The 19,804-nt window shown below is 39.6% G+C and overlaps 1 protein-coding gene across 3 annotated transcripts in view; it reads left to right on the top strand.

The window, feature by feature from the left end:
• GLT1D1 (glycosyltransferase 1 domain containing 1) overlaps positions 1–19,804 on the top strand; it is a 93,096-nt gene that overhangs the window by 28,764 nt on the left and 44,528 nt on the right. For 2 of the 3 annotated variants that reach the window (XM_037878428.2, XM_037878427.2), the window contains exons 5-7: positions 933–969; positions 2,136–2,192; positions 19,423–19,518. In XM_037878428.2, coding sequence (XP_037734356.1) covers positions 933–969; positions 2,136–2,192; positions 19,423–19,518 — 190 coding nt within the window. The remainder of the gene's footprint in view (positions 1–932; positions 970–2,135; positions 2,193–19,422; positions 19,519–19,804) is intronic. The other variant, XM_043529334.1, reaches the window with a different exon arrangement.

Genomic DNA, 19,804 nt, shown 5'->3' with positions numbered 1-19,804 from the left:
AAAGCTTTGCACAGATGTTGCTTCTTTGGTTGTGTGCAATGCCTTTTTGTTGTAGAGAGGACCTGAGGGAACTTCTTGACTAAAGGCCTACTTGGCTGGTTTCATGGCAAAATGCATATTATACATCCTGATTTGCTATAGAATCAATTATGGAGAGAAGGTAGGCTGTGAAGGAGCAAGCCCTTGTTTAAACACATAAGCTTTGTCTACATGGTGAAAACAGCTATATCTGCATTGCATGGCTATTCCAGAATACCTTTGGAAGCAGAGTAGTGTCCACAGAGGGGAGTTATTCCAGAAGCTATAGCAGAATAGTTATTCCAGAATAGCTATGCTGGTCAATTTCCACATGTAGATAAGGCCATATATATTCGGCAGCAGTCTTTGACAAAGGATGCTGTGAGAGATAAGTGGAGTTTTGTTTCTTGCCTGTTTATGTTTGAAAGGCTCTTTTTAGATAAATGCACTTTGATTAAACTGATTCTGTGGCTTTTAAACCAATTATGGTTTTTTTGCTAGTCCCAGTGTTTTTTGAAACGACAGCCTTCCTTCTGCAGAGAAATAGTTCTCTCTCTCTCTCTCTCTCCATGCAATGAGCAGACTAATGGATGCTAGAAGTGTCATTGTGAAAAAGTAGGTTTTATATTAATCCGGTAATTGTATCAAACTGCAAAATTGGTTGGTTGATACAAAGATTGATTAAACCTAATTTTAATCCCTGATCTTCTTGTGCATTTGACCTTGCAAAAGTATTCCTTTCTAACGTTCAAAACCCATTAGAAGTACAGCTAGTCTGTTTTGCTTCTCAATACTCAAAGGGCAACTATGTAGTTGAGCATATTACTGCATTACTAGATTATTTTGAGTCTGAACAGTTTTTGGGGTGGGGAGCGTGCAATGAAATTTACGCTTTTGCTCTCCTCTCTTTAAAGCCAGATGCTAGAAGCAAAATATATATCCAAACTCAAGGTAAGTTTTGAAATATTCAAGGTACGTGCTTGTTTTAAAGCTTGCTACCCTTGTGATGTTTACTTATGTGCATTTTTCAAGTGATACAGAAGTCTTGCTGAAATAGATATAGGATGACAGCCTGGCTCCACTGGAGTCAAAGTTTTGCTGTTGACTTCAGTGGGCCAAGATTTCACCTAGATTTTCAAGTGAACTCTTGATTTTGGGTGAGTCAACTTTCAGCAGCCCAACATGACACATTTATGGGCCTGACCCAGAGCATGATGAAGTCAGGGAGAGTCTTCCATAGACTTCAATAAGCTTTGCATCAACTCTTCACGCCTAATTTTCAGAAAGTGCTGAGCACCCATTCTCTAAAAATCAGGCCCCTTTAACATGCCTCAAGTTGGAGTCCCAAAACCAGAGGCACCCAAAATCAGTATTTGCTTTTGAAAATCTTGGTTGGACAGTTAGTCCAGGGAATGTGATGTATTCTGTTTGTAAAGCGCTATATACATCTATGGTGCCATCTAGGTAATATTTAATAAAAATTAAGATCTAACTTTGCGTTTTAACTGTGGGTGCTTCAGCTGCAGCTGATGTTCCTAAACTAACCAATTGTATAATGTGAAAATAAAATTTTAGATGTTTAACTCTGGCCTTCTAAAGAGAGATTTTTTTTTAACTGTGTAGTGTGGGGTTAGGGTTTAAGATTTATGAAGAGATTAAATATTCATATAATTTGGTAGTGACATCCAAGTATTTGGGCATGATGTTTTATTCCGTGATACTTTGGTATATGTTTCAGAACAAATCCAGATGATTTTCCCATCAAGTAAAATCTACCTATGAGATATCCAGACAACAACATAGTATTAAGAGGCCAAACCAACATTGATGCAAGTAGGCATGACTCTGTGGACTTCCATGGAGTTGCACCCTGTGAGTGCATTTGGCCCAAGGTATAAATATTGGAACCTAAATTGGAAAACTCAAACTGAATGCTACAGAAATTCTAGGCAAGGAAATGTAGGCGGGAAAGGAAAAGCCTGAAATGGGAGCAATTTCAAGTGGGATTTAGAGTATTTGACAAAGACATGATTCACTCAATATAAGACTTTAAGAGCTATTGTTCTGCCACCGCAGGTCTAGTAAAACATGTTGTCCTTTTCTTCCCTTGAATCTAGGAATTATGACCACACCCAGTGCAACTTTTAACTGGAAGAGATTTCTACAAAATGCAGGTAAAATGTAAAACTGCTTTATGCTTCTGAACAAAGTGCATGAAGATCATAGCTCACACATGCTGTCTGTTCCTCTAATTAAGTTTTCAGTATATATTCCTGATATGTTTGAATGATTTTCTGTTTTTGTCTCCATGCTGGAAGGGATCTTAAAATATGTAAGTTGATCTGTTGTATGGTTATGTTTTTTAGTACTCTTGAAAATGAGGGATTAACAGTGCTAGCTAGAATCATGCAGTCAGAATTCTGCCCTTGCTTGTTAATCACAGCAGCAAACTCCCCCTGCTATTCCTACTCCCAACCTTTTGCCGCACTTAAACTGACAAACATGAAATTGTACCAAACAATAAAGTGGCTAAGAGATATGGACAGATGTCGCTTGGAAAGGTAGTTGGCAGTAACACTCATTTCACTCATGACCAAAGCACAGATATCTGAGCATGCTTGTGATACACAGGAATGTGATGGAGGCCAGTATGACTTTCACAGAAGAGATGGGTAGGGAATCTGTAACAGCAGTTCAAACTTTCACAATCTTACCCCCACAGTGAGCCTAATTCTTGACCTGGAGAGGTCAGATATCATTCAGTATTTGTGCCTATAGGCTATGTGGCCTCACTATGAAGACTCAACAAGAATGGTAAGCATGCTTGGACTTCTGGACAGGCAGGTTGCCACTAAACTATCTGGGAACCTCTTTATGGTGCCAATTGTATATTTCAGTCTGGGCTGAAACGTGGTTTCAAAGCAGGAGACAATTTAGGAAAAGAAAAGATTGTTTTATTAATAAATTAATAAATCTTTTAAATAGGCAGTTAGGGTATGAACCAGCTTCTACTGAAAGCAATGGGAGTTTTGTCATTTATTTCAATGAGACCCCCTAGCACCTGATCTAGAGTTCATAGAAATCAAGAATATTCTCTGCATGTTGTTAGAGTTGGTTGAAAAAATTCAGACAACTTTTTTTTTTGTTGGAATTAACTGAGTTGTCAAAATCTTTTCTGGGATTGATTCATTTTCTATGAACTTTACATGGATCCCAGGCTGACAGCAAGAGTCTGGTCAGTTTCACAGCTGCTATTGAGTGATCTGCAGCTCTGAAACTGACATTTATGTTAATTTCAGTCAGCATCTACAGCTGGATGAGTATATTTCCAGAGGAACATATTTGTTTCTAAAACAAAATATTGCAGGATTTCAACTCTGCAAAATTTTGAGAGTTATCAGCTTTTGTCCTGATTTGGGATGGAAAGTTTTCCAGACTCTCAAAAATTTTCCTGGGATGGGAAAACTGACTTCCTGCCCATCTCTAATTATTGTTATTAAATATTTAATCAGGTCCCCATTGTGCTGGGCACCACACAAACATAGAAACATAGTTCCTGGCCTGAAGGACTTACAGTCCAACAGAGAAATGCCAGGGGACGGGAAAACAACATACAAGCAGATGTGTGCCAGACACAGCATAATAAATTTTAAAAGGATTTTTGAATTGCCTATGGGTTAAAATGCCCATTTAATTAATTTAGAATTAATATGCCTATTGTGCATTTAACCCCTGGAGCACAACTCCTTTGAGTACATCATTTGAATAGTAAGTATAAATACTTTAAAAGTTATAGTTCATGTAGCTTGAATATTGGAAAGTTGATTTTTTTTCCCCTCTCAAATTGAAACACAAATTGTTTTCTGGGCTGAGAGCACCTTTGCCATTTGTCAGCCAAGAACAACAACAACAACAAAATCTCACCGACTTACTTATCTGAATACAAATAAATATTTACATAGAAGCAGACTAGACTCAGCAAAGGGTTTGCCTAATTTTTGTGGCATGGGGGAATCAGGAATGCAGAGTCAGTTGTGGCAACTGAAGGTTTATAGCTTTGTTATTTCCCCCCCCAATAACCTGGCAGTCAACAGCCGTCCCATGTTCGGGGGACCCTTCTAAATTTTTTAAGCTCAGATCAAATACATACACTAGCATTATATGAAAATTGAGAAGGTGTTTCTACCTTATAGCTATAAGAAAAGGAGTACTTGTGGTACCTTAGAGACACGGCTGCTACTCTGAAACTTATAGCTATAGTTGGTCATAATCCACTACCAAATGAGTAGTGATAAATAAAGCTCTCTGCCTTTTTACCCCAGTCTTCCTAAAAGCCTGCAGAAAGAGTATGTCCAAAAGACAAGTTAGGGCCAGATCCTCTGCTGATGTAAACTAGAGTAGCTCCATTGACTTCAATGGCTCTGTGCCACTTAAATTGAAAGTTGAAGGGGCCAGAACTAATCTGCTATAAAGGGTCTCTATTTCTGAACTGCCATAGGTGAGAGGAGCTAAATCTACGGTGCTTGACCGGAAGAGACACAAAAGAAGCAGGCACTGAGGTATCCAGTGGACAGGAAAACTCAAGAGTTACAATAGCCTGACTGGTTGCACTGAGATTCATAGATTTCAATGATCACTGTGATCATCTGGTCTGACATCCTGCATAACACATGCCATACAATCTTGCATTTTGAGCCCAATAACTTCTGAAACATATATGCAGCACATGCTACTTCATGTAATGACCGTGGGGGAAATGCAGGTGTCTGGATCATTCCTTGCTATGTGCAATATGTCTGCCATGTGAACTAGTGAATTGTACCTGCGGAGCAAGCTTATGAGCCCCAGCACTGTTACACTGAGTTCCTACCTCAACCTGTAAGTAAAAGCGAGCCCTTCTAAACTTTCCCCTGTAATGGCACATCTGGGGGAAGGGCTAATTTCAAAAAACCATCTAACCTTAACACGTTGATTGTTAAGGCTCCTTTTCCCAACAAGAAAAATTTTCAGGCATTTTACCCTGGAAATTTTTTTTGTTGCATTGTATTCATCAATCTGATCTTCAACAGTACAGCTGTTTCTTCCTTTGTTACAAATGAACCCACACTATTCAATTGCTTTATCATGTCAGTAAGTGTGTGTCATTATTCAGAACCCATGTCCAATTTTAAATTGAGCATTGTGAGGTTATTTTGTTCTCAGTAAATCATAGCACACCAGCACAGCGCCACTAAGATTAATAATTTTCAGAAGTATAACGATTTGTCACTTGCCTAGGATAACCCCAGCATTGATTGGATCCTGTATCTCACTATTCTGTGATTAAAGGAACAGCTGGGTCGGAGGGTGCGAGGGAGGAGAAGATTCCCCATAAATGCATTTTGTCTGATATATTAAAGGCAGTTTTATCCTAATGTACTCTAATGCAAACGTGCAAAATAATTCATAATTCACAGACAAAAGCAAACAGTGACTGTGACTTCCATGCCTGCTAAGTAATAACTTGAAAACTGACAAAATTATTCAGTGTGTATTGGTTTTATGACCAAGTTTCTCATCTTGTTTGTCTTATCATCAGTCCTGCTCCTATTTCGGTCTCCTGAGATGGGCTGTAGTTCTCATCAATACTTTCCCCCATACCTCAGCAACACTGTAGCATTTAGAACATCTTCCATTGTAGCAGATCAGGTCTGGTTGTTTATCCCTAATTCCATGCTTGCTGGAGAATAACAAACAAAGGGAAGAGAAGGGTTGCTTCTCATGGAGTTTGCAATTTCTAGATCCAGTCTCATACATTCAGATTTATGTAAACTAGTAGCAGTTAGTGGCAAGTCTTAGAAAATATAGCAGTGATGATATTTTCCTGGAAAGTAGTGCCATTTTGATTCAGTTGCGTATAGTTGCTCAATGCAGTGCACTTTAACCAGATCATCTACTATTTATGTGATTCTGTGACTGCCCAATCTCATTCATCTTATGAAATTTACTCTCTTTTGACTTCTGTCATGTATTCACTGTTACTTCTATCCTGTCTCTAAAGGGGATTAATAGTTTTTTCTCCAAAACCCGCTCCAAATATTTTTAGAAGTGTTCTCTATTTTATGTGCCCAACTCAAGTCAGCCAGTACCTAGCCCTACAATTCCAACTGAAGTCACTGGGAGCCATAAATGCTAAGAAGCCATGAAAATTAGGCCATATAGTGCCAAGTAAGTGTCATAAAATCAGTGGACCCTTTTGAAAACTTGTTTTTTTTCCTAATTGTATACGCCCCACTTACATAGTCCAACTTGATTTTGAGTTCCACAACCATAGTGATGCCTGATACTCATGCTGTATAGAACCTTATCCCACAAATAGTCTGATTGAAAACAGCGGGACTGTAGATGGAGTGAGGTACAAGTAGACACAGTGTGAGTAAGGGTGGCAGAATATGGCCTGGATCAACTACAGTGGGTGCTAAAACCAGCCTTCCCTCACCTCTCAAAATGTGGGAGGCACGCAGGCAAAATCCAAGGAAAGCAGGATGCCTAGCAGATTTCAATGAATGGTGGATATAAATGACAGTGGCCTAATATAAGGAAGGGATTTTTAATTTTTGTAATAATTTTTGTGGGTACAATGCAAGAATGGTATAAAATCATGGAATCTGTATTTTAACTCATTAGGCTTCCATGCAGTGATCAAGGGACTGACGGTAATGCTTGGTTAGAGATAGTGTACCTAAGTTCCCAGCGGCAATAGTTTCACCAACTGGAGACTTTGAAGCATTTTATTGGATAAATCTGCAAAGAGGGAACTTTTGGAATTAATTAGGGTTTTATTTGTCGTCAACTTTGCAGTCTTTTCCGCATAATGAAAAGACAGACTGCAGACATCAAAAGACAAACCGAAAATCATGGCCACCCTCAGATTTAAACTTAGACTCCAACAAGACAGTTATCCTGGAAGCAAATTTCTAAGAGAGAAACTTTTCCTGTTGATACTTAGTAACTATCCGAATCACATCAGTCATGTCACCAGTTTGAGATGTCCATCTGTGGACCTAAAACAATTTAGATAGTGTAGACTCCACTGAAAATTTGTCAATAGAAAACAACAACACAACCTACGTCAATGTGAAAACCCAGATTTGTGTCCTCTGCTCAAGGATGGCATATAGCTGCTTAAGGTAGGGACTGGTCCAGTGCCCATTTAAGTTGATGGAAAGACTTCCATTGATTTCAGTGAGCATTCGATTAGGTTCCTAAGATCCAAATAAGGGCACTGTGGTTCAGAAGGATAGATTACTGTACTGCACTTTGTTAGTTATGAGTTGAGAAAGATTGATTAGATTTCAACCCTATTCTGGCAGGAAAGTGAACCAATATTAGACACTCCAGGAAGGTCCCATGATCTCTTAGGATCAGGTGTCACTGTAGAATCAAACAACCAATGTCAGACATAGTCTTGGTATTTAATTTCCCTCTGCTAGGGCAATTTCTGAAGATGCTTTGCTATGGAGCAAGATTGAAAATGTTACGTGACCTATTGTGGCATAGATGGGATTGCACAGATGCATTGTGTTTTCCTAGAACTATGGAGAAAGAGACAAGGTTAGTGCAATGTTAAGGAAGACCAGATGGTGAAAGTCTCTGTAGAAATCCAAGGGACTTCAGCAAGCAATGGTCATAACACAAGCCAGTCAGGTATTTTCCTCTCAGTCACTATCTAACCAATGATCAAAACACAGTTCTTAGGTATGTTCCTAGTAACTGGACATTTTGAGGGCTATTATGAACTCTTGAATTACACCAATGAGCAGTTACTCACCATAGTGTTCCCATTTGAGTGAATAGGATTATTGGAGTGAGTTACTACTCGGTGTGAGATGCTTTTAAACTGGCTTAAAATTTGCTAGTAGGGTAGGAAGCCAGGCCTATGCTAAAAGAAATTCAGTCCTATTCACACTAACATTGTGAAGTCTGATTGTTGAATCTTTGGGGGAAAATATCTCAGACTGTTTTTTTGTTCACGTGCAATGAAAACCATACTGCCATATCTATTACTGATAACATCTAGAAATTATAGAAGCCATATGATGCTACATTTCCTGCAATCTAATTTTTCCAGATAAGGTCCTTATCCTGTGAGGTGCTGAGTACTTCAGTGGAATCAATGGAAGTTGAGAGTGTGCAGCACCTAGGAAGATTAGGGCTCTGAGAGTGCAAATGCCCTCTAGTCATAAATTTATGATAAACTACATTTAGTTTCTTCAGTTACAATGGAGTCTGTCCCCTATATCCTCCCCCTTATTTCATTTCAAGGGAAAGGATTACTTTGTAGATTCCTAATTATGACAAGCATTTAATCATTTTTTTAAAGTTATTCATACACTTGTTCTTAAGTGTGTTGCTGAATGGGGACCTAATTGTACTAATGATGGACCTAATTCTGTTCTCAATGAAGTCAATGGCTTCCAGATCAGCAAACAATAAGGTAAAATTGAAAAACTGGATTGGATTATGGGAACTGCCATGTAATGCTACTGTAGTAAACAAAATGGGGAATTTGGAGGGGCTGAGCAGCTAAAGATATTTAAAATCATGAAGGGTTGAATTTTGAGAGTCAGAGACAAGATTTAAAAAAAAAACTGTGTTGAAGACCTAATGCTGCAAAACTCTTAGTTATGAGAACACAAAAGAAATTAGATGATTTATTGTGACACTTCCAACATGTGGATGAAGAGATGAATGTAAAGGACAAAGCAGAGTTAGAAGACTTACTGAGCATATCAAAGATATACTCCAGTGGTGGACAAAGTCATCCAAGATTCAAACTCTGGAAGATAAAATAACCGTCTCAGACAGAGTCTGAAATCTCAGCAAGAAACCTATAGATTTTCTTTTGTAGGAGATCAGTTAATACTTTGAAATGTGTAGAAGACCGTCGCGGGGTGACGATGCACCGCTGCAGCAGCGCCTCCTGCTGGTTGTCCAGGGAATTAGCTCTTTTCAGCCAGGAGCGCCCTCTGCCGGTCGGTGTCTTGCCTGCTGCTCACCTCGGACCCTGGTGCCCTTCTAGATTATGGTTCTGCCCCCTGGCAGTACCTCCTCAGTCTGGGTCTCCCCTCTCAGGGGAACCCCCAACCCCCTATCCCTCCCTTGCCTCAGTGGCTACGGTCAGTCATCGTCTAGCCCCCGCTCCCTGGGGCAGACTGCAGTCTGTACCACTCATCATCGGCAAGGGGGGTCGGACCAGCTGCCTCTGTCTAGGTCTGGTCTGCTCCTCTGCAGCCTTAGTACCCTTTTGTGGGCCTTTACCTCGGCCTGCAGCCTGGGGCTCTGCTCGGCTGGAGCTCCCCAGCTCCCTCTGCCCTTCCCCAGCACTGCTCTGCCTGAGGTACCCTCCTCAGCTTCCCAGACAGTCAGGTCCTTGTCTCTTCATGTAGCAAGACAGAGTGTCTCTCCTTCTGGCCCACTGCCCTCTTATAAGAGCCAGCTGGGCCCTAATTACACAAGCTATAGCTGGGGCTGTTTTCCGCCCTCTCCCAGGGATGTTTTAAACCCTTCAAGGCATGGCGGGGGGACCACCCCGCCACAAAGACAGAAAAATGAACAATTTTTCATGAGAGATAAAAGACTTGGTACTGTTCAAAGTGAACAGAAAGGAGGATTCGAGAGGGGATTTAACCTCACTCTCCAGTCATAACTTAGACATAGTTTCTGAACAAAAGAGGAGTCAGGTGGATAAGCCTAAATAATGTGGACCTGGTATGGTGATCTAAAGGTCTCTGGAATACAAGTGAAAATCAAGTTCAAGTCAGGAATTTAAAAAAATTAACCTTGAAGACTTTGCCCTTGACCCAGCATTCATAAGGGCAATCTTGTTTGTAGACAGGGTGTGCTTATGTGTAACCTCGTGTTCTAAGTTATTTAAATGCACAAATAAAATCAATATACCTGATATTAAAAATAAATTTGACCTCTAATATGTATTATTTTCAAAACTTAAACTATAAAAGGCAAAACAAATGTTAAAGGTTTGGTTTTTTTCTGGATTTAAAAAAAAAAAAAAAAAATCCTGTCCAAAACAAGCACTTTGAATGAAAATCATCGAAAGTTTGGTTTTCCCCCTTTGGAAACTTGTGAATACATTTTATGAAAACAGCCATTAAAACCTCAAATAAGAAAAATGTCTGTATTTGAACAAACAGTGAGAAACTAGGTCACTTGAGATAAGATATTCTCAAACTGCGTCCTTACCTCCAGCAAGTCAGAGTTTGATATCACACAGACGCCTGCGGCTCTTCAGTAAGATTTATAAGAACAATTTTTTACTATTTATCTGAGATTGCTCTATCAATTTTTTTTCTTGATTGTTCATATTGGGAGGGTGTTAAATAAATTTGCTATTTTAAAGTCCTGTTAAGTGATGGTGACTGTATTTTACTCTTGCCTTTATCATAAAAATAATGTATTCTGGAATACTTCAGAAATGATTCCTGAGATGCTACTTAGTTTGTTTCTCTGTTATACTCTTGACACCCAAGACATGGATATTCTCAAGGCCCCATATATATAGTGCCATGCTATATCTCAATTCTGAAGTAGAGTCCCCTGCTTTTTGCGGTCTAATATATATTCTTTATTTAATCTTTTTATATATAAGCTTTGGCAACATCTTCCCCAGTTTCTATGACCCTCACATTCCTGCTGCAGGGAGGAAAGGACTGGAGGATTTATGTAGCAGTGGATTCTCCAGCACCTAGGATTTAGTGCCACTTAAATAGCTGGTACTAACCAAATGTCTCCCTCAAACAGAATATACATAGTCTTTCCCAATTAAGTATCAGTCATTGTCATTTACTACTATCAAGCTAAATATATTCCCTAGGAGATTGCTTTTATTAGGCTGTTATCCTGACAGAGGCCTTGGCTACATAAAATCTTCCACCAGTTTTATTAAACTAGTTTAAGTTAAACTGGTTCAAACACCTGTGTGGACACTTCGAGTGGTTTATTTCAGTTTAGCTTAACCCTCTTCCTAATCGATTTAAGCTAAACTGAAATAAGCATAATTGAAAGTGAAATAAAAACATTCACATCCATTTAAATCAGTTTACAGTCACACCTTAAATTAATGACTATTAAAGCCTAGACTATAAGCACTCACACACGAGACTTTGCAAAGCAAAGAAAATAATATATTTTTTGTTAGCCCTCAGCACATAGCAAGAGTGAGAAGAGTCGTGGGGACAGATGATAATGGATAATTCTGTCTTCAGGGCAGCAAAATGTAGTCTTTATAATTACCTTTAAAATAGTAAAATTTCATTAAAAAAAAAAAGCATGCTCACTAGCATTCAAAACTTGAAGTTTCTGGAAACTAACAGGATTTCATCCAAAATATTAATTTTAAACCTGTCCGTTTAATGGCCAAGAAAGGTTTGAAAGCCCTGGAGCTTGAAGTTATTTCCCCACTAGCATGTTTCAAACCTAGAGGCACTACCACCAAGTGTGAGAAGGTTATTCTGTCACCAAGTCCACTGCAGTTCTGCAAAACCTGTTAGTAATGGTGCCAGGTAAAGTGATGGTATTTGCAATGTTGACACCTGTCCACTAAGAACTGGAGTGAGAACACAATACTTACAGAGCACTGAACAGCCATCACATGGTAATACCATCTGAGCACTGTCTGCCTTGGCTGGATTTGAATAAGGCAGGGGTTCTCAAACTTCATTGCATCGCAACCCCCTTCTGACAACAAAAATTACTTCATGACCCCAGGAGGCGGGACTAAAGCCTGAGCTTGCCCGAGCCCTAAATGGCGGGGAGGGGCCCAAAGCTGAAGCCCAAGCCCTGCCACCCCAGGCAGGGAGGCCAAAGCTGAAGGCCAAGGGCTTTAGCCCCAGGAGTGGGGTGGGAGGCAGGGGCAAAGACGAAGCCCAAGGGCTTTGGTGCTGGGCGGTGAGGCTCGGGCTTCGGCCCTGAGCCTCAGCAAGTCTAATGCCAGCCCTGGTGATCCCATTAAAATGGAGTTGCGACCCACTTTGGGGTCCCAACCCACAGTTTGAGAACCACTGGAATAAGGGACTTAAAGGAAAATTCAAAATCCCAGGATTTAGTAAGCCATTTCTTCATAATTGGTTCTTAAAAGACCATCTATTATTTACTCGGTTTCAGTTTAAAAAGCTGCTCTGACCTTTTGGAAAACTTTGTAAAACATTTTATTTTAGGGACACAGGAACAAGTCTACTTGTGCAGCATAAATAAAGATCAAAGGAAGCAAAATATTAAGGACGTCTACACAAATACAGGGGCAGAGATTCTCAGAAAGAATTCACCTGTTTCTGCCTTCTTATTCCCCACCTAAAGTTATAATTCTTTGCTAGTGACATTCCAGTTGCTTGCTGTGAAAGTGACTGATGTGACAAAGATAGGATTATGATTTCAGATGAGGAACAAACTGTAGGAGCGGAACCAACAAAGATCTTGTTTTCATGCAGAAGTGTTATATAAGCAGGGCGATATCTAAGCAAAATGTTTTCCGCAAGCTGCACCTGATCTTGAGAAGCTTTTTGTACTTTCATTGTGCCTTTCAGCTGAGGGATTCAAAGCACTTTACCAACATTATTTGGTGAAGCCTCATAGCATCCCTTGAAGTATTATATCCATTTTACAGATAGGTAAACACAGGCAGCTTGCAATTGAGTGACTTGCCCTAGATCAGGTGAGTCAAGAACACAGCCAGGCATAGAATACTGAAGTCCCAATTCCTAGTCCCCTGTTATAGCTACTAGACAACATTTCTTGGGCCAAATTCTGTGCTAATATGACTCCAGTGAAGTCAGTGGAGTTATACCGTAGAAAATTTGGCCTCCTCTTTATAGTGCAATTATACTCTGAAATATCACTGTAAAAGTGACAGTATGGCAGTTTTGTAATAGCCTGCTAATGGCTATCAAGTTTCTTCGATTTACAAGTTTGCTTTGCAAAATCAAGCTGGTATGTGCAATACAGATTTTGCGGGTCAAATCTGTGCTCAGTTACATATCTGAAATGGAGAGTGGAATTTGGCCCAGCAATAGCTGGGACTTTGTTGTTTTTTTTCTATTTATGATGCATGAGCCAGAACACAATACAGCTCATTGTCCCAAAGCATTGACTCAGTAGCACGAGCAGAAGTAAAACATTAAAAAAGTAAAACATTATTTCTGTGACTAATGCAAGAAGAATACATCAAAGGGCCAGATCTGTTGAAAGTGTTGTTTTTGCAGATTCACTTTTCAGAGTAGACTGTCACTTGGCATTAAAATTGTATTACAGATTAGGTAAAGCTTCTTGGAAGTGCAATGCTACAGCAGAAAGTGAAGCTCCCACTTAAGCTAAAAACAAAAACCAGGTGCCTCCTTTCAGACATCAATTTCCACATAGCTGTTATGGCTGGAGCACCTAAAAAGCCAGCGTTGCACTTACTGTATTAATGTGGTCCCCATATTAGGGCTCTTGAGTATTTTGTGAGGTTAAATCAAGAGTGAGAATGTTGAAATGATTGCTTTCTTGTATAGATAGCTATAGTTTGCTTTTCACAGCAGGGGCTCCAAGAAGTCTTGAAAAAGCACCCAGGAGGTGAAAATCTGATGGTAGCATTATCTTGATGTGAAAATTTAATCATCTTCAATGAATAAATAGAAAGCCAACTAGACGCACAGGTGTTGCTTAAGTCTGACTGTAAGCAGACCAAGAGTGGAATAGACTACAGGCAGTGGGATTGGCAGTGATGCTCCTGTGAAGCAATCTTCTCAGGAATGTTTTTTGATGTGTCTCTAAGAGGATTAAGTTGGGGAAAGTCTGGTCATAAAAATGAATTGGGCAATGACCAAGATCTACTGCATATAATAAAATAAAATTGTACAACTGATTCTTGCCTCACTAAATTGAATTGTTGTGGCAGGTAATTCCTTCCCCAGGTAGCTCCTTTCTGACATTTTTAGGAACATAGGAATTGCCATACGGGATCAAATCCGTGGTCCATTTAATTTAGTGTTATGTCCCTGAGAGTGGATATTAGGAGACGTTTCAGAGGAAGGTGCAAGAAATCCCATAATGGACTATTAGGAAGGGATTTTCCTGTCTAAGGGAGTTAGGCACCCAGTTCCCATTAAAATCCTAACTCCGTTAAGCCCAACTGAAAAAAATCACAGCCTTATGAAATAACCTGCCCATAAGAAAAGCTGATTGTGAATGCTTGTCCAAATACAATCAGTAGAGATTATACAGGTTTTCAGTAATTTGTCCTACAGAACTCTAGTAGGACGTGTAGAAAGTGCACAGGTATATATGTGATACCATGGTATAGATGTGGCTCTTCGAAGGGCAGCTTTAAATACTGAAAGGATGAAGAACATCTGTTACAAAATAATGCTATTACCACTTAGCATTTACAGATGACCCAAGCCACAGAGCTGCAGAGTAGTGTGGCCTGGGGGCTAAAGCATTATGCTGGGGTTTAGGAGACCGAGGTTCTATTCCTGGCCCTGCCACTAGCCTGCTAGATGGCCTCAGGCAAGTCACTTCATCTCTCTATGTCAGTGTTTCTTGCATGTGGCCACCAGGGGCTTTTCTTGTTGCCACAGCCTTCTGGGCTGGAGGCGGGGAGAATATAGCGGTCCCTGTTGCTCCCAGATGCATTGCCTTGGTGTTGATTGCTGGGGACGCCAGCAGGAGTTGGACCCTGCCCCCCTCTGGAGACACCTGGGGTACAATGGTGGAGGAGAAGGCAGCCAGTGAATTCCCCACCTTCCCAGAGGCAGTGGGGCTCAGGCTTTGGGCTTCAGCAGTGGGGTGGCGGGGTGGGGCGGCAGACTCTGGCCTGGGGCTTCAGGCTCCAGCCCGGGCTCTGGCTGTGCAGCAGCAGGGCCCAGGCTCCAGCTGCGGGGCTTCCGGCTCCAGCCCCGTCAACTGCCTCCCCTGACACCCCATCCAGGGCTGAGTAAGTTTGCTGTGAAAAGTGATACTTGTATGTTTGTTAATATTGCTTTTCACAACAGACTTACTAACTAGCAACAAATAAATTACAATCATTTGGACATGTATATGGGCGTATTTATTTGTTTTTCCTAATGCTAATTAAGTATTTTAGGAAAAAGGGTGAGAGCGGCTCTGAGGCCACCAAAAAATTTGTCCTAAGAACCCCTGCTCTGTGTTATTCCCATTTTACATGGATTTACATGGATCAAAGCGCTCTGAGATCTACTGATGAAAAGCACTCTAAGTATTATTATTTATCTTGTGAGTTGAGGTTGCCCAGAATCTACCACAAGTGTGCTCAGCACCTTCCAGGTTTGGACCCACAGTGCTTTTCATCTTCAAACTGCTTTACAAACATTACTTACACAAATAAATAAAAAAGGATAATGCAGAAAGAAAGATGCTAAGAGCTAGGAAGAAACAAGTACAAGGATATTAGATTTTATTAAGGCCACATTTTATGTTAAACCCAAGGATCGTCATAACTTTTATGATGGACTCTATACTCACAGTAACTGAGATCTGGATACTCATTGCAGTATGACTGAAGTTTTAGTGCCAACCTGATGTTCCAATCCACAGCAGCCAAAGAAGTTAAAAAAGTATCAGAAGGTGGAGAGAGCTTAATTTAAATCAACTATCTGTGCCCTACATGTAATTAAAATTCAGGCAGAGTTTTGCTATGGTACTTACAGTCTGACCCGTTTTCTAGCAATTTGCTTTGTGGAAGTTTAGATGATGACTCAAAACGAGCCTTGGTTCTCCTAAAAGCATAATGCCCTAATGGGGTATCACAGCAGACCAAAGAACCCTTTTAGCCCAAACACAGTGTGAATTATTCTCGGTCCAATAAACAGCATCATTATCTACCTTGTCTGCTGCAACCGCTCTGTGACAGCTAAAACGATTCAAATTAAATCAAAATGATTCAACAGCGAATGCTGTGAAAATGAGCATTTAAATCCCCAAGTTAGATTTTAATTTTAAATGCAGTATCACTTGAATATGTCAAACGAACCACCGATCGTTTGACATTTTCAAAATGAAAGTTCAGTTCAGATCTTATGCTAGTTTTACACCAGCATAACTCCATTGACTGCAGGGGAGTTATTCATGATTTGCTCCTTTTTAAGTGAGATTAAAATAAACCACTACTTAAAGGTAGCATTCAGTGAAAATGGAAAAACATGAATATGGGATAAATCTAAATAAAGCGGCTTCATTCCATTTCCTATCGCCTTCTAGAGTTACAGGTTTTTTGGGAAAGCAGAAAGTGTAAGGAGGGGAGCCAGTGTGACAATGAATAAAACAAGATTGTCCCTGTTTAAATAACCTATGATTCTTAACTACTGTTGATGCTTTATGTTCCAAGGGAACCAGTAGATATATACAAACTATTCCAGAAAGAAAAGATGGCCTTGTGGTTCAGTACACTGGATCAGGACATTTGCGTTCAATTCCTGACTTTCTCACAGACATGTATGTGGCCTGGGGCAAGTCACTTAAATATTTCCCCATCTGTAAGATGGGATAATAATACTTCCCTGCCTCACAGGAATAGTGGGAGGATAAATTCCTTGATGTCTGTGTAGTGATGAGCCAAATCAATTGACAATCAGAAATAAGCAAATGTATACCAAGCCAATCTTGTTCGGTCTTTTAGGCTCAGTTTAGCAATTCAGTAAAATTAGCTGGACTTAAGGCTGAGGTTTTGTTTTACCGAGAAAGTTTTAGAGGCTTGTGTCCCTTCAATAAAGGTACATGATGCTTCATAGAAGAGGTTAGAAATGATTTAAACTCTTTTTGATTTATCATGTCTTGTCTCCGTTTTTGTTATTTTCTTCTTTCTATTCTTGAGATTACTTGACTTAAAACAGGATCCTTTTGTCTCTGTCGAGTCTATTTGCTGCATCTGTTTATCTCCACCCCCTGAAGTGTGTGTGGATTTTTTCAGTCATCCATGAAAGAGCAGCCACTCTTTAATAAAATTAAAACACTCAAATGTGGGCAGAGATGACCTCATAAATAAAGCACTTGATGAAATGGTTTAGCACTGTAAAATTTTGTGACAATTAGGAATATTGGCTATCCTTGCCACCCACTCAATACACGTGTGCATGGAAGGGCAATGAATTGATCTGCTTTGTGCAGTGTTCAGCCAGGAAATGGAAACTACCACCCCCTAAGAATTGATTAAGTGATGTTTCTGTTATGAACATGCATTCAGCAGTTTGTGGATTATATTAAATTACGGCGAACTTGATAGTGAACTTGATTATACGCTTGATCCAAGCACATCACATGGTGACCCATCCCTAGAATTACATTCTGAGTGTACTTGTGCTGTTGCAGAACCAGGCAACTGCAATCTCATACATTAGCTTGTCGATTTTTAAACTATGTTCTAACAAGAGTCGATGAAATTTTATGGTTCTCATCTATGGGTTTCCAGCAGCATTTAAGCTGTGTGCTTTTTTTTTTACATTGAGATTTTTAGATTATTTTTAATTTGCATTTCTTATCCACAACATACCAACTGCTAATTCAAGTGCAATTTGAGGGGACTTGTCTTGACAGATTCATTTTAACAGAAAGATATACAATACATAGTGAAGGGTATAGTTCATTATCATCAAAAGGTTTTCTTGTCGGTGTGTTACAAAGGAAATTTGAGATTAAAATAAATGCTTTGCAGTCATTTAAATTCTGGTTAAATATTCTGTGACAGCTTGGGTGTTTAAAGGATAGATACTGCTTTGGAAACTGAAGCAATAGTAAGATTTTGCTCTTATTATGAAATTCCTTTCATATGAAGACCTCGCATCTCTTTATAAACATGAAGAGCTTCACATCTCACAACCCTCTTGAAATGGGGCCATGTTCTTGCCTAAATACATATTATCTCTATGTTACTGATTGGGGAAACTTAGGCACAGAGGATTTGTATAATTTGTCCCCTCTCTTATAAGGTTGGCAATAGAACCTTTGGTTACCAGTTGCTTTGGCTAAACACTAGGCATTACTGCCTGTCTATCAAAATAGGTTTTGAATAGAGTTCATATGATTATACACTATCAAGTTCTCCATTCTGTCCCACTGGTAATATCAACTCTAACTGACTAGATCTTCCTTTCTAGGGACAGATGAATTATTCATTTCCATAAGTGTCATTTTAAATGAGACCAACATGCTAAATTTTTCATCAGTGAACTAAAGTTGTCTTGACAGCATAGGCTGGTATGTAACTGCTACATCACTTAGGGTATGCATATGGAGACTATACCGCCACACTACATCGCCTGGATAAACCCAGAGTGTAGACGGAGGAAAACCACCTCCCCAAATGATAGTAGCTACAGCAACAAAAGTATTCTTCTGTCCACACAGATGTATCGACAGTAGGGTTTAAGTTAGGTCAGAGGCATGGATTTTTCACACCCTTGACTGATGTAGCGATGTTGACCTGACTTATAAAGGTAGAGCAGAGCTATAATATTCTAGACTTTAAAATATTGCTTGTTGCTCCACTGAAACTATTTCTAGAGTATAAACAGTATAAATATTTATTCCTTGTAATCTAGAGACTCTTAATGTAAGACTGCCGTGCTGAATGTGTATGGCTGTAAAAGTAACTAATTGGAGTACCCTGTTATACTCAATACCACCTGGGAAGAAGTGGAGTCTGCTTTGGCTAAGAGATTTTGGACAACTGTAGATACTTGCTTTTGACAAATGTAGACTTGCAATATCGGAGGTTTAGAGCATTACATCGCATAACAGCAAAGTGATATCTTTTTCATTCCCTACAGGCTAAGAAGAACAAATACAATACAAATACAAATGCAACCTTGCACCCAATGAGTTGTACATAATTTGCATTATTGTGGGCATTTGCTTGGCTTTATCATTTAGAATTTATCATTACATTAATAAAATATGCAGCCCAGTTGACTGACTACTGGACTAGAAGCCAGAAACTCTGGATACTAATCCCAGCTCTGGCACAGATTCCGTTTAAGCAAGAAATTTAACCTCTGCGTCAGTTCTTCCATCCATAAAAAGAGTAATGTTTCATCAAGATGCTGGAAAGTGACTGCAGTGGGCTTTGCATTAGGCGCTTAATGCTGAGGAAATGCATAGAGATAGATAGTTCTTAGCATTAGGGGTAGGGTTTTCAAAAGCTCTCAGTAGTGACCTTACTGCTCCCATGGAAATTAACTCCCATTTACTTCAATGGGAATAGTTAGTTCGATGCTGGGCGCTTTAGAAAAATGTCACCCTATTTGTATTCCTAGGATTACTGCACAAGTTGCATGCTCACTCATGAAGCAATTGTTGTGAAGATATTTTACTGTTCTAACTGCATTCAGTATTTTTGAAAATATTGTGTTACAGGGATTCCTCAAGACACAGAAAATGTACGCCTGTTTCTTTTGATATGTGGACTTAGAAGAGTCAAGGACCCTCTTTATTTAGTGGATGTATTTTCAGGTACATGCCCCGCTGTTTAAATATCTCTGCATTTTCACCGGGTTTGTTTTTTTCCTCCAAACACCATTCAGATAAATTTCGTGGTGTTGATAACTTTACTATAAGTTTTGTTTTTCTCTGCAGAATACTTCATAATATATTTATGTTTTTAAAAAGTGTTCCTATAAACATTGATCTGTTGAACACATTATTTCTGTACTGTGTCTTTTCCTGCCTGCTGGGAATAACATAGCATTGCAATCAAAGAGAAATATTTGATGCTTTTGCTTGTTGAGGGAGTAATTAT

Source organism: Chelonia mydas, chromosome 15, assembly GCF_015237465.2.
Source record: "Chelonia mydas isolate rCheMyd1 chromosome 15, rCheMyd1.pri.v2, whole genome shotgun sequence".
Lineage (NCBI taxonomy): Eukaryota > Metazoa > Chordata > Testudines > Cheloniidae > Chelonia > Chelonia mydas.
This window is presented reverse-complemented; position numbering and strand designations above follow the sequence as displayed.